The 14,284-nt window shown below is 37.2% G+C and overlaps 1 protein-coding gene across 2 annotated transcripts in view; it reads right to left on the bottom strand.

Annotated features, from left to right (window-relative positions):
- Positions 1-884: 884 nt before the first annotated feature.
- Positions 885-14,284, bottom strand: part of LOC124614033 (alpha-1,6-mannosyl-glycoprotein 2-beta-N-acetylglucosaminyltransferase) — a 444,765-nt gene continuing 431,365 nt past the window's right edge. For both annotated transcript variants that reach the window (XM_047142857.1, XM_047142858.1), the window contains 2 exons: positions 8,663-8,877; positions 885-2,995 (listed from right to left, as the gene is read on the bottom strand). In XM_047142857.1, coding sequence (XP_046998813.1) covers positions 2,779-2,995; positions 8,663-8,877 — 432 coding nt within the window. In that variant the 3' untranslated portion in view covers positions 885-2,778. The remainder of the gene's footprint in view (positions 2,996-8,662; positions 8,878-14,284) is intronic.

Raw genomic sequence — 14,284 nt, 5'->3', positions numbered from 1 at the left:
GATGGAGAGTGCATACCAGAACATACTGTGTAAGTGCAATGTCTGTGAGAACGTTGGTGGTCACCATATAAAGTTGCTGTTGTAATGTGGTGGTACTGTGCTGTACATATAGTAAGCTGGGTCATTTTTGTTTTGGATGAATGTAAATGTGTAATATTAAATGTTAGTACAAACAAATGTACTTAAGTGATATACCGAGCGAGGTGGTGTAGTGGTTAGACACTGGACTCGCATTCGGGAGGACGACGGTTCAATCCCGCGTCCGGCCATTCTGATTTAGGTTTTCCGTGATTTCCCTAAATCACTCCAGGCAAATGCCGGGATGGTTCCTCTGAAAGGGCACGGCCGACTTCCTTCCCCATCCTTCCCTAATCCGATGAGACCGATGACCACGCTGTCTGGTCTCCTTCCCCAAAACAACCAACCAACTTAAGTGATAAATCAGTGTTTCATTATGTTTACTTTTTAATTGTTACCTAACAACTGTACTGCATCATGTCTAATTCAACTCCTTAAGCAGAAGTGGATGAGTTAAACAACTGAGCTTAAACTGACACAAAACAGAAACAGCACATTTCTGGACATGAGTTCCTACTCAAAGTATTACATACTCACTCCCCTCTACAAATCTTAGAAGTTTGTAGTGGGAATTTCTGAAACACTGTATACAAACGGCACACAGTAGATGAGAAATTATGTAAAGAAGATTGTTCTTAATGACAATAAAAGTTTTCCTTTACAATTGTTCGGACAATTTAAAATCAATAAATGAGAAGAATTCACTAATAACACAACACAGAAATGCAATACAATAATAATGTTTTTGCTATGATATTACACTGAAAATAGGTTGAAAATTATGTGGCGGAATGCCAAAGAGTAAATTAATCAGTTTGCTCAGAAATTTTATTTGGTTTCCACTGATATAAAAAGGATAGCAGTGTAACATACACAGAACACCAAAATTTCCATGTATGTACATAATGTAATATAACGGTTTCTTTAGCCAGAAAGTTTTATGCTATTATTTACCACTTTATTGTTTCAATCCATCTGTAGACTGCTTCATGTTAACAACAACAAAAAACAAAAAAAGGCGCTTTTAAATATTCAGATCTATGAAACAAGAGCACTTAAATTTTTAAATATATAACAGAAACATATGAACATTATTTTACGTGACTAGATACACAATTGTTATGAATGGAAAAAGATAGGCAATAAAACAAATTCTGGTAAGCAGTTACTGGTAAGACTGATAAATATTGTCAGCAATATACTTCATCAGAAGTAAGCGCATTAACTTTGTGCTTCATTAATTATCTCCTTTGCAATGTCAGAATACAGAACAATATGTAAAACAACTTTAATCTATCATAAAGCTTGCAGATACAATACAACAAAGACAGATGATGAAGAATATTTGCTACACAAACTAACATCAATTAGCACCATTTTAGCTGTACACACATATATATCTTGCCATGATGATTGGTAAGGAAGCATGAATCTGTTTCCAACAAACAGATTTAATTTGGACCCTCCATGCCTGCAGCTAGATTTATATCTTCTTTAAAAGTTCTCCTCTAAAGTATTTTAAATTTTATGGTTAGCACAGAAAATTCTAATCAGAGAATCCTTATGAAGTTTTGCACGTATGAGGCATCTGCTCCAATTTCCAACTCCACTCACGGAAATCACTTTATTACTTACAGACAATTGAAACTACAAGTTTACAGTAGAAAATCATTTTTATACAAATATATTAGTACATTTTTTTCAATGTACCACAGTGTTTTACACAAGCTACCTTTAGTTCTTTCAATACCGATGCTTACTGAAATCTTACACGATATCCTTTGTTTCATATAAATTCACTGATTATTACAGATGAATATCTTAAAAATAATTTGAGCATGGTTACATCACTTTGGAAGCAACATACCTATTTTAAGCTTGCCAAAATGAAAACCAATATTAATTATAAAAGACAGCTACAATATTTTGAAAAGTTTTGGATCACAGAAATGGGTTTTCACCAGGCAGAATATATAACATGTTTTCTATACAAAGCTTTATATAGGATGTGACATAATAATTAGAATATAAAAATAAACCAAGCAGTCAATGATTTGCACTCAATGGACAAGAGCTTTTTTTTAGAATCTAATGCTAACATCTTTTTGACACATATAGATGCACTTTTATACAAATTGTCACATGATCATTAAAAATATGTGCATTTGTGTTTACATTTACACTGAATAGCCTTAGTTCATGTCTTTACACATGGTTTCAATAAAAATTATATACTTTTAATTAGAACAGTACATAAATCTATAACCATGTGCCTTTATGTAGCATACCTCATGGAAAACATTCACAAAAAATCATTTTCACAAAAAATAATGCAGATATTTTGTATTGCCAATGTATCACACTGTTACATTGCCTTACACAAAACAGTTCCAGTTAGAAGAAATGGTGCTTTGCAGACAGAAAAATCTGCATGAAAGTCTTTTTTTCAAGCATATTTGTCACTTTTGTTTGATCATGCACATCTGGAAGCATCAAATATAAAATGTGCATAAAGTCTTATACTTCACATCCAAGAAATTCAGCTAGAAGATTTGACTTCAAATAAAGATTTAGGAGCATGGCACTAAATTGTGAGTCACCACTCCAGTAACTATAGATTAACATTTATTCTCCACATACAGAGAGTTCTAGCATGAAAAGTATTCTGTCCCTAACCCACAGTTCTGGGACAAATGTGTACTACCTGCCTATTTTTGTCATATTGATGCATAGCTGGTGATCTCTAATATCCCCCCAGCCACCATTACCCTTTCGTAGTTTCTGCTTCTTGTTGCCATTCGTAACTGTCAGAGTCAGATGTGTAGGATACAGATGTTTTGCTGCAAATTTCAGGACATGTTGCACCTTTGAAATTACTGCAGTAGATTCACAGTTGGCTTTCTTGTGATGGACACCACTGTAATTAAAGAGCAGTGTTCACAGAATGTGTTGCATAGTTAAATCTTCATTAGTTAAATATAGAAATAAAGTTAGTTTGATGTTATTTTATCAATTTGGTTGCTACTGTTTCCTATGTCATGTTTTGATTTTTAGACTACGAACATAATACTGCTTGCTGCAGTCTCTCATAGTCCAGCTGATCACAAAGAAAATGATACCTAAAATGAGTTAAAGAATAGCACAATTCATTAAAAAAGTAATGGTGATGATTATTCATTCACACTAGAGCTCCATTAGGCTCACATGTTTCCCAAACGTTCCTCCTCTAGTCTTTCTGTAATGTGCACACAAAAAATTAACATTAATACACTCACCATTAGTGATAAATCTGACTGTCTTGCAGTTCAGTGAACTACAGAGCTGGGAGTATTATGGTTATGCACCCTCACGTAACACTAAAAATTCCTATATGTGTCATCAAGAAGGTAAGAAAAATTATGCAACAATTGCATTTGATGTCTCTCATATTTGACTCAGTTATAAGAAGACATGTGCCTTTTATATAATCTTAATACATTTGGCTGATGTGTGTATCAACAAATATGTGCTAAATACTGATGACCCACTGTTCAGTTTCATTATCCGTGTGAAATACACCCTGTGGCCCAAAGTCTCTAGACAGCCCAATGAATGTCCTCTATGTGACTTCATGCTATGCATCTGAAAATATAAAAATGCATTTAAAATGAAGCAACAGAGGTACTAAGCGCACCTGTACAGGTCTAGAAGTTCAAGCATTCTATCAGATATTTCACAGACATCCCTAGATACACTGTTAGCCATACTACTGTGAAATGGAAAAATCAAAGCAGCTTTAAACATAATCACTATTCTTGTAGACCTATGAAACTGACTGACTAGAGACATAAAACTTTAAGATGCACTGTGTGAGCCAGTCAGTAGACATCTTCATGAATTACAGCAGAGGATTTGTGTTTCAGGTCAGGGGTAGAGATCAGTGACACAACAATCCAATGGGAGATGTCACAGCTTGGTTTTTATGCTTTTATTGCTGTCATAAAGCAGAAACTAAATATGCTATCTACATCCATACACTGCAAACCATCGTGAGGTGCATGGCAGAGAGTACATCCCATTGTACCTGTTATTAGGCTTTCTTCCCTTTCCATTCATGAATGGAGAACAAAAATAATGATCGTTTGGATGCCTCTCTACATACAGTAATGATTCTAATCTTATCCACACGATCCCTATGTGAGCAATACATAAGGTGATGAAGTATACTCCTAGAGTCATTATTTAATGATGGTTCTTGAAACTTTGTTAATAGACTTTTGCAGGATAGTTTACATCTATTTACTAATTCAGTTCCTTCAGTATCTCTGTGACAGTTTCCCATGGATCAGACAAACCTGTGACCATTTGTACTGCCCTTCTCTGTATATGTTCAAAATACCCTGTTAGTCCTATTTGGTATGGGATGTGCACACTTGAGCAATATTCTAGAACTATTTGCATGAGTTATTTGTAAGCAATCTTCTTTGTAGACTATTTGCATTTCCCCAGTATTCTACCAATAAACTGAAGTCCATCACCTGCTTTACTCACAACTGAGCCTATGTGATCATTCTATTTCATATCCCTATGAAGTGTTACACCCAGGTATTTGTATGAGGTGGACAAGACCCACAAGGACTCATTGATATTATAGTCATAGGATATTACATTGTTTTGTTTTATGAAGTGCACAATTTTACATTTTTAACATTTAAAGCAAGTTCCCAATCTTTGCACCAGTTTGAAATCTTATCAAGATCTGACTGAATATTTATGCAGCCTATACAGACAGTATTTAATCATAGATAACTGCATCATCTGCAGAACATCTGAGGTTATTATTAATATTGTGTACAAGGTCATCTACATACAACATGAACAGCGAGGGTCCCAAAATACTTCCCTGGGGCACACCTGAAGTTACTCCTCTGTGATACATGGACCCCCATCAAGAATAACAAGCTGCGTCCTCCCTATCAAAAAGTCCTTAATAAAATTGCAAATTTTGCTCAATACTGCGTACGACCATACTTTTGACAATAAGTGTAAGTTTGATACTGAGTCAAATGCTTTTCACAAATCATGAAATACTGCATCTTCCTGTCTTGATACAAAGATTTAAGTATGTTAGGTGAGAAAAGTGCGAGTTGGGTCTCACATGACTGATGTTTCCAGAATCCATGTTGGCTGGCATGTCAGAGCTCATTTTGTTCAAGGTACCTCATTATGTTTGAGCTCAGAATATGTTCTAAGATTCTACAACAAATCAATGTCAATGATGTTGGACAGTAGTTTTGTGGATCACTTCTACTATCCTTCTTGTAGACGGATGTCACCTGTGCTCCTTTTTCAAGAACTGGGCACAGTTTTTTGTACAAGTTTCTTTACAGTGACTGTGTGCTACGGACAATCCCTCCCTTTACAAACTGTCCTACTGGGTATGTATCTATCCAGTGCATAGTCAACTATTCTTTTAAATCCAGGCAATAATTTCTCTGCATGCTCCTGCCCTGTGCTGAAAGTTTCAAATTCCTCATTGAGAAATGACACTACTGATTTTTTAAACTAGTTTACTGAGCAGATATAGCTTTCTGCTTGTATTAGTTGTTCTTTGTAATTTGGTATTCACTGTTGCCAGAGCCAAGGCATGGTCACTGATAGCAGTTTTGATGTAGACATCCTAAAGAGGTCATGTCTATTTGCTGCCATTAGATACAATATATTTCCATCATGAGTGGGGTTTATAACTATCTGTTCTTGGTAGTTTTCAGAGAAGGCATTTAGTAATGTTTCACTGGATGTCTTATCACATGCACTGCTAACAAAACTGTAATTTTCCCAGTTAATAGCTGGATGATTAAAGTGTCCACCAATGATTACAGTATGATTGGGAAACTTACATACAAGTGAACTGAGGTTTTCTCTGAAGTTTTTGGTTGCATCAGGAGACGAGTCTGGTGGGTGATAGAAAGATCCAATTACTATTTTATGTCCACCCTGATACTGAGTCTTGCTCAAACAATCTCACATGCAGCGTCAGTTTATACCTCAGTGGATCTACATTTCTTGTCTACCCCAGAAGTCTCACTGTTATCAATTTCAGATTTCAACCAGCTTTGTGTACCTTGTATTATGTGAGCATCACTGCTTTTTGGGAGTGCTTTGAACTCTGGCACTTTGTTATGAATGCTTCGGCAGTTAACCATTAAGATTTTAATACTCTCACCTGTGGAAGACATTTCTTTCAATCTTACACTGATACTTCTGGGTTTCCTACAGCTATCATTATCTGGATTGGATGGAGAGTCAGCTAATCTAAAAAAACCCTTGTGTGCACCCCACACGCAGTCAGCTGCCCAAGTAGCAGCCCCTGTTGTATAGTGCACACCTGACCCATTTAGGGGGACCCTACAGTTCTGAGCCCTATGCACAAATCCAGGAAGTTGCAGCCTATCTTGTCACAGAACCTTTGACATTCTCTGGCTCAGTCCTTCCACTCACTGTGTTAAAGTGATATGTTATCTGTGGTGTCACCGCCAGACACCACACTTGCTAGGTGGTAGCCTTTAAATCAGCCGCGATCCGCTAGTATACGTCGGACCCGCGTGTCGCCACTGTCAGTGATTGCAGACCGAGTGCCGCCACACGGCAGGTCTAGAGAGACTTCCTAGCACTCGCCCAGTTGTACAGCCGACTTTGCTAGAGATGGTTCACTGACAAATTACGCTCTCATTTGCCGAGACGATAGTTAGCATAGCCTTCAGCTGCGTCATTTGCTGCGACCTAGCAAGGCGCCGTTATCATTTGCTGTTTATCTTGTGATGCATGTACCGTCAGACCGATGTTCACCAATTATGGATTAAAGTTAAGTATTCCAGAAGCTACGTACTTTTCTTCCTACTATAAACTCCTATAACTGTTCCAGACCTCACGCCAGCCTGCGTGAGCTTTAACGCGTGCTTTTCGGCTACCCATCATAGTGGCTTGGCTGTCTTGCCAAGTCACAACATTATCCAATGTATACCTAGCTGATGAATTGTGACTGTCACACTTGAAAGTATTTTTTGGTATACTCCAATTAAAATTACTCTGTGATGGACGTATTGCAACTGCAGGGGGCAGTGTTGCCTCATGGAACCAGCCATGCTTCACAAGACACTGTATGCAACCTTCAAAACAGTGACACAGTGAGTGCATGGCACTTGAGAAAGAACTGTGACTGGATGGTGGCTGGCCCCTACCATGTCAAGTACAAAGTAATTTTAATCAAAGTATAGTTAAGAATTTTAAAACTGCAAGCTATTTGGAAGTTTTTGTTACTGTTTGTTCATGTAAACTGGTACAGTTGGGCATCAGGCATCTTCAAGGTGGGACGACAATGACAGTACACAACATATTGTGATACGTGCTGGCTTGGCAGTTATTCCATACAGTGGCATCACAGAAGACATATTACACATAATTATCTATCAAATTGGTGTGGGACTGTCATTTGCAGCTGTCTGATGAAGTTCCTGTAATGCCACACTGACTGTATATGCAGTGTTCCTTTACAGCTACTAATTGTGACAGGAGACATAATATAACTCTTGTCAGAGGAATTACTTTCTGTAATTTAACAGAAAGGTGAAAATATATCCAAGTTTACAGATTTTAGCGAGAGAGAGAGAGAGAGAGAGAGAGAGAGAGAGAGAGAGAGAGAGAGCATGCATCAGTCCTGCAGTCTTGGTGCTTTTTCCTCCAAGCTTTAGCTTCTGCAGGTGCTTAGCAACATTGAGAAGTTTCTTTCACATTTCTTGATCCTACAAAATTATTGTTGAATTGCCATTTCTTGGACTGGAACATGGAAGAACAACACAGTTCAATGTGTGACACTAATTCATGTCTAAACCTGTATATGCAGTCCACAGCTCTTGGTCTTTACTCACATCAATGTTTGAGTTTTGTCTTCACTATTTCATGAATGGTTAGCACATAAGTGACTTTAGATGTGGGTAACTGTAGCTCCTACAACAAGATGCGTAGTATTATTTGTCACTAATGGATTTCCTGACAACTACGGAAGAACAGTGGCTATCTTTAACACTTTGAGTTAGTTGAACTTTAAGGTCCTGTTATGTTAGATATATGTTGTATGTCATATCTCATGCATAAAAAATATAAATATATGGAGCAATTCAAAATGAATACAGAGGTTAAAAATAGCTATAACTATTTAAGACATAGTAATACATCCATTAGAAATACAGAGAATGTAAATGGAAGTTAAAAAATTAAGCGTTCCATCACTGACAAAATCTTCTCTGCACTATCATGACAGAATGACAATTGCTATATTCTAATGCACAGAATATCTTCTGTAAATGATCTGACACAGTCACTTTCAACGACATGAAGTTTTTCACTTATGCATTACTGTGTGTGTGCTGGCCTTCAGTTCAGTACGATGGTATTTGGAGCTTTCTTTTACATTCTGTGTAATTCTTATCAATTTATTGCTAAATATGAAATATTTATAGCCATTTATAATCATTATATTCATTTTAAATTGTCTTGTGGGTGCAACAACGAAATTTTTATATAATGATATGAAAACTGATCTTACCATTCTCCAATGTGAAATACACGAGGCCCTTTCATAACCATTGCATACAACTTGTGTGCCATGCAGCCCTGTGAAATATGTTGCAAACTCCAGTCCCAGTTGTAGTCATCGTAGATGCAGAAAAACTCAGCACAACGTCGAATGTCATTCCAAGTTGTGCGGTTGAATGCCATTCCCATATTATGTTTACTGCTCACCCATGGTGTCACCTCAGCCTATGAAAATCCCAAAACATTACAGTATATTTAAAAATACAAAGCATATATTTGTACTAACAAGTGGCAAACAAAAGGTAAGTGACTGGGTATGTTTTATATGTAATTGCTTTCAAGAGTGGAACTCAAAAAGTTGTTATGAGAAAATGAACATATTGTGAAGGTGTCAAGAACACAGCAAGAGAGGAAGTGACACATCTAGACTGAGTAAGGAGGTAAGGAGATGGACAGTAGAAACCCAGTAGTACATAAAGAAAATTATTCTTTAGTTTGTTGAACTAGATATGGTGACTCCATCTCATTGCTGGATAATGTGCACAGGTGTGAATGGAAAAGGGGACAACTATATGTAGGTATAGTAGTAACCCACTTCGGGCACAGACAAAGGGCTGTTAAAATTGTGCAATTTGGAGTCAGAAAAATGTTACTTTCTAGAGGTATTAGATTCTGAAATTAACTATAAATTAATTTACTGCCATGTAATTATATTGTTTACCTGTGTTGGTAACTTTGTTTCTGTTGTGTTGTTCTCATTTCTTTCTGAGTCCATTCTTCACGAGAGGATGAGAGGGTGGGCAGAGGACGATTACTTAAATCCACACACTGTGGGTGGTGTGTCAGTAAACGATTTTGCAATGCAGTGCTTTTATTTTTCCTCAGGAAGAACTTTGTGAGTAAAAAAAGGGAATGAAGATAGTGAAACCTGGTAATGGCAAATTGACAGTTAAAAGGGGTCAGCAACTTTAATGTTGTCATTCAACAGGTTTGTTATCATCACCAGTTTTATGAGTTCTAAGAAGGTCTGGGATTTAACTCAGGACTTTGATATCCCATCTGGTAATCAGGAATATTAATCCACAACCTGACCTAATAATGCTGGTGATAGTTTCTTCCTTCACCTTTGTGCAAACTGAATACCTCCTGATTAAAAGTCATTACAGCAGCATGAGATAGCTACATAGCACACATAGCTCAGGATATTGTAGTATTAATATTGCAAAATTATTAATTTTGAAATTATTGTAATACATATCAGGATCTTCATGTAAATTGGTTAATAGGCAGCACCATTTTCTTTATCAACTTCTGTGAAATTGCAGACTTATGGACATATGACTTTTGAAATTTAACAAGTGCCATTCATTGCTTAATTCGTAGTCTGAAGCACAAAGATGAACATGATGCTGCCCACAGATGGCAACAAAATGCCAGGAGAAAGAATTCCTACTGTTCAACCACAGCCTCTTAGCCCGAAAGTTTTAATTAATGAAGATGCTGGCTGTGAAAGCCTACACATTATGATTAAACATTTACAAGTTTTTGTGTGACCTTTTCTTGATTTGCTGTTATTATGGCACAGAAAAGTCAGCTCAGTATGACTCCAGTAATTCACAAAAAGGGGAAGAAAAATCCCAACTGATGTTATCAGTGTATAATGGAATAAATGCTAACAGTCTCTTGAATGCCTCTAGTAAATGCTATGTCACTTTTTGATGTAGACTGCAGTCTATATGTAAAATGATAGCAGTTAGATTCAGGAGGTAAAGTAGTTTATACCATATGTTTCCCTCATCCTTTAATCATGACACCTACACTTTTTTATCAGAAGCAAAACAGAATTTTTTTAAAGAATCACTTCAGTTACTAAGCACTTAAATTCTTCATTTGTCTAGTCGTGATGTGTACAGTACATGTATAATTACTTAACGAATTTTAAATTTGTCCCTCTAATTACTAAAATTTGTATTTATTTTTCCATACATATTCTTTTTTATTGTTTTAAAAATAAGGTTAGTGGTTCAGAATCAAAAATATTTTTAATTTTGATCTGGCTGTAGATCATAAAACACTTCTTTTCATGAGCTGCAGGTGAGACTGAAAACAGGCCAAACAGACCAGAGAAAATGGCAGTAATAGCTGAGAAATGTGCATGCAAACCACGCTTCTGGTAGTAAGTCGAAAAAGCAGTACATCAAAACACACTTCAGTAGCTTATAAAAGACGCTCTTTTTATAAATACTATAAAAACAATATTGTGAATATGTTTAATTCCACACTACTGATGATTTTTTAAATCAATAAAACAAAATACATATGGTAAAATAAAAACACCTTTTGGCAGTAATATAGATGTATTTTTGCAGTCAATCATTTCTAGTCAGTTTACAATTAAGATGTTAAATTTACTAGAGCATTTTCACAACCGTTTGAATATCTCATATTTTATTCTAGCCTTTTTAGCATTTCTAAGAAGTTGTGGTAGTTGCTAGAGGAAACTGAATTTTATGTCACCTACCCTGGATCTTAGTATGATACAAAACATTTTTAGTAGACCTGTTGTTGAAACATATGTATATATTTTTGTTGTTTAAGTGTTACAGCATTCTGAAATTGTCATTATAATGGTTACAATAAGTTTATTTCTTTTTCAATTGTACAGTAACAAGGTTTAAACTACAACAAACTCAAAATTATATTACGAATACTGGAGCTATGTAATAATCACTTAAGCACTTCTCTTATATCTGATGAAAGCAGTAGCAGTAATATTGGAGCTTGAAAGCATGATTACAATCAGTGATATCCAGTTTAGCACAGCTATCTACTGCTGTCATTAGTATCATTTACGCACAAAATTAAAGTCACCAAGATAGCAAATATAGTAGGCTTTAAGAGGCTTAATAGTTAAATTCAGATTCTTAGCAGAAGCACTTACTGCTTGCACATTTATTAGTATATAAATGCTAATTAACTATTAAGTAGTTATGCAATAAATGCTGATTATCTGTTAAATAGTTACACAAACCTAATAAATAATTACTAGTATGTTGTTGCCAGTAATAAGTCTGAGCCAATGTGACTTGCCTCTGCTAAAGCACTTATCATATTGTAGGACCTGGGACGATACAACGAGACAGTCTTGGCAGTTACTGAGACTTATATGAATGTGTGGTGTCTGTTTTTTCATAATAGTGTCTGTTCTTTCGGACATGTCACTTTAGATCTGCAGCTGTAATACATATTTTGTAAATTGAAGGAGGAGGGGAAGAAGAAAGGAAAGGAAAGGAAAGGAAAGGAAAGGAAAGGGAAGGGAAGGGAAGGGAAGGGAAGGAGCTAATGGTATCAGCTGCATAAGGACTCTGTGTGGAATCAGCAGTTGTAAGTTAAATTGTGTGCTGGACTGGGACTTGGACCTGATATCTCCTGCTTAGTAGGCAGGACATACCTGAAAGAACAGACACCACACATTCTTATAATTAATTCGCTTTGATGGGAATGAATCCACTACCTTCAGTGCTGATGCACATTTATGTTTGATCTCCAGCAGGAATCTAAAACTAGTGAGCATGGAAGACATTGATGAGGACTGTAGATAGGTGGCATTAGGTGGGAATGTGAGTTGGACAGGGAGCATGCCAAGATAGTCTGTGCATTTGCGATAAACACTGTGTCTGGGTAGTGCAGTGTTTAATGCAACTGCCTTGTAAGTGGTAGTTCCCAGGTTTGAGTCCCAGTCTGGCACATATATTCACTCATTGCTGCTGATTCTACACAAAGTCCTAATGCAGCTGACATTAGTTCCTTCCCTTTTCTTTGCTTTCTCCCCCTTCCCCTTCAGTTTACATAACAGTTACTATAGCTGGCTGATGATCCACTAAAATAAAAAGCTGCATGTCAGAAAGGAATACTATATATTCCAGTCTGAGATGCAGAGGAGGAAGTTGTTGGCAGTTGTGCATAGAACATAATTGGGTGCTATTTGTATCTCATGGTTGGTACCAACAATAGCTTTGATATGTTTTTGAAGCCCAACATGAAAGAAAAGGCTTTATCTTCCTTCATGGAGTGGGAAGCACCGTTAAAATTTGCAGCATTTTTACAAGATCTGAGTGTAGTTTCCTATGTACAGAAGTGGAATTCTAAATGACAGCCTTCATTTCCCACTTGTTCCTTGGCCTCAGTTTGTCAGTGTCCATTCATGTATCAGACAGCTGAACACGCTACCAAACATGATATCCTTCACCAAGAAACAAGTGAACCACCCTGTTGCTGAACATGCTACCAAACATGATCTCCTTCATTTCAATGACAGCTTCACAGCCTATGCCATATGGATCCTTCTCACCAACATCAACTTTTCTGAAATGCACAGGTGAGAACATACCCCTCCTGGCCTCAATCTTCATTAGTCACTGCTCCCACCCATCCAGCCCCTTCCATGTTCCCATTCCAGCACTACACAGCCATCAATCCACCATCACATCCAGTCTTTTTATTTCTTTCCTTTTCCACTACCTTCACCCCCACCACCCCCCTCCTCTCCACTCTCCTGCCCTCTGTCTAACTTGCAGCACTTCACTGTCTGCCACCACCACCATACTATTCCTCCCCCTCCCTGCCCCAGCCTCCTCCTTACCCCCACCCAGTCACCAGTCCCATCATGCACTGCAGAAAGAATATAACAACTCTAGTCAAGTCAGTGTACAAAGAAGATCCCTGACATTATTGTGGGCTGCGCTCAGCAGCTTTGCATGCCTACCTCAACCAATCATGTAATGTGATTTTGTAAGTGTCTCTGTGGCAACACTTCATTGTTGTCACAGCTATATGAACAATTATATTTTTGCCTTTAGCCATTAGCACCACACAGCTGCAAGCGGGCAACAGCACTACTAACTGTCACGGGCCATCTTATGCCGACTCGACTACAGGTATCGTCACTGCTTATTCACTGTAACTTTTATGTAATTTGGAGCTTTATCTGTATAAACTCTATACTAATGAACAGTATATTGCTCAGTTGATTTATAATGTCTCTTGCAACATTTATATCAGCCTACAAGCTTTCTGAATGAATGGAAAAACCTGATTCTTGTATTGCCCTGTGAACCACTCCTGCACAGCATTATTGAAATTAGTGCAAATTGTTAAGCACTTTAACTGTGTTTGATTCTAGATTATGATCATTTCTCTAACAATAGGAAGGTATAGCAGATTATATTATACAGCAAGGTCAACATACACAAAAGATAGTTATAATAGAGGGAAACATTCCACATAGGAAAAATATATCTAAAAACAAAGATGATGTGACTTACCAAATGAAAGTGCTGGCAGGTCGACAGACACACAAAATTCAAGCTTTCGCAACAAACTGTTGCCTCATCAGGAAAGAGGGAAGGAGAGGGAAAGACGAAAGGATGTGGGTTTTAAGGGAGAGGGTAAGGAGTCATTCCAATCCCGGGAGCGGAAAGACTTACCATAGGGGGAAAAAAGGACGGGTATACACTCGCGCGCACACACACACATATTCATCCACACATATACAGACACAAGCAGACATATTTAAAGACAAAGGGTTTGGGCAGAGATGTCGGTCGAGGCAGAAGTGCAGAGGCAAAGATGT

The sequence above is a fragment of the Schistocerca americana genome, chromosome 4 (assembly GCF_021461395.2).
Source record: "Schistocerca americana isolate TAMUIC-IGC-003095 chromosome 4, iqSchAmer2.1, whole genome shotgun sequence".
NCBI lineage: Eukaryota > Metazoa > Arthropoda > Insecta > Orthoptera > Acrididae > Schistocerca > Schistocerca americana.
The sequence above is the reverse complement of the archived record's forward strand: the minus strand, read 5'-3'. Positions and strand labels throughout refer to the sequence as shown.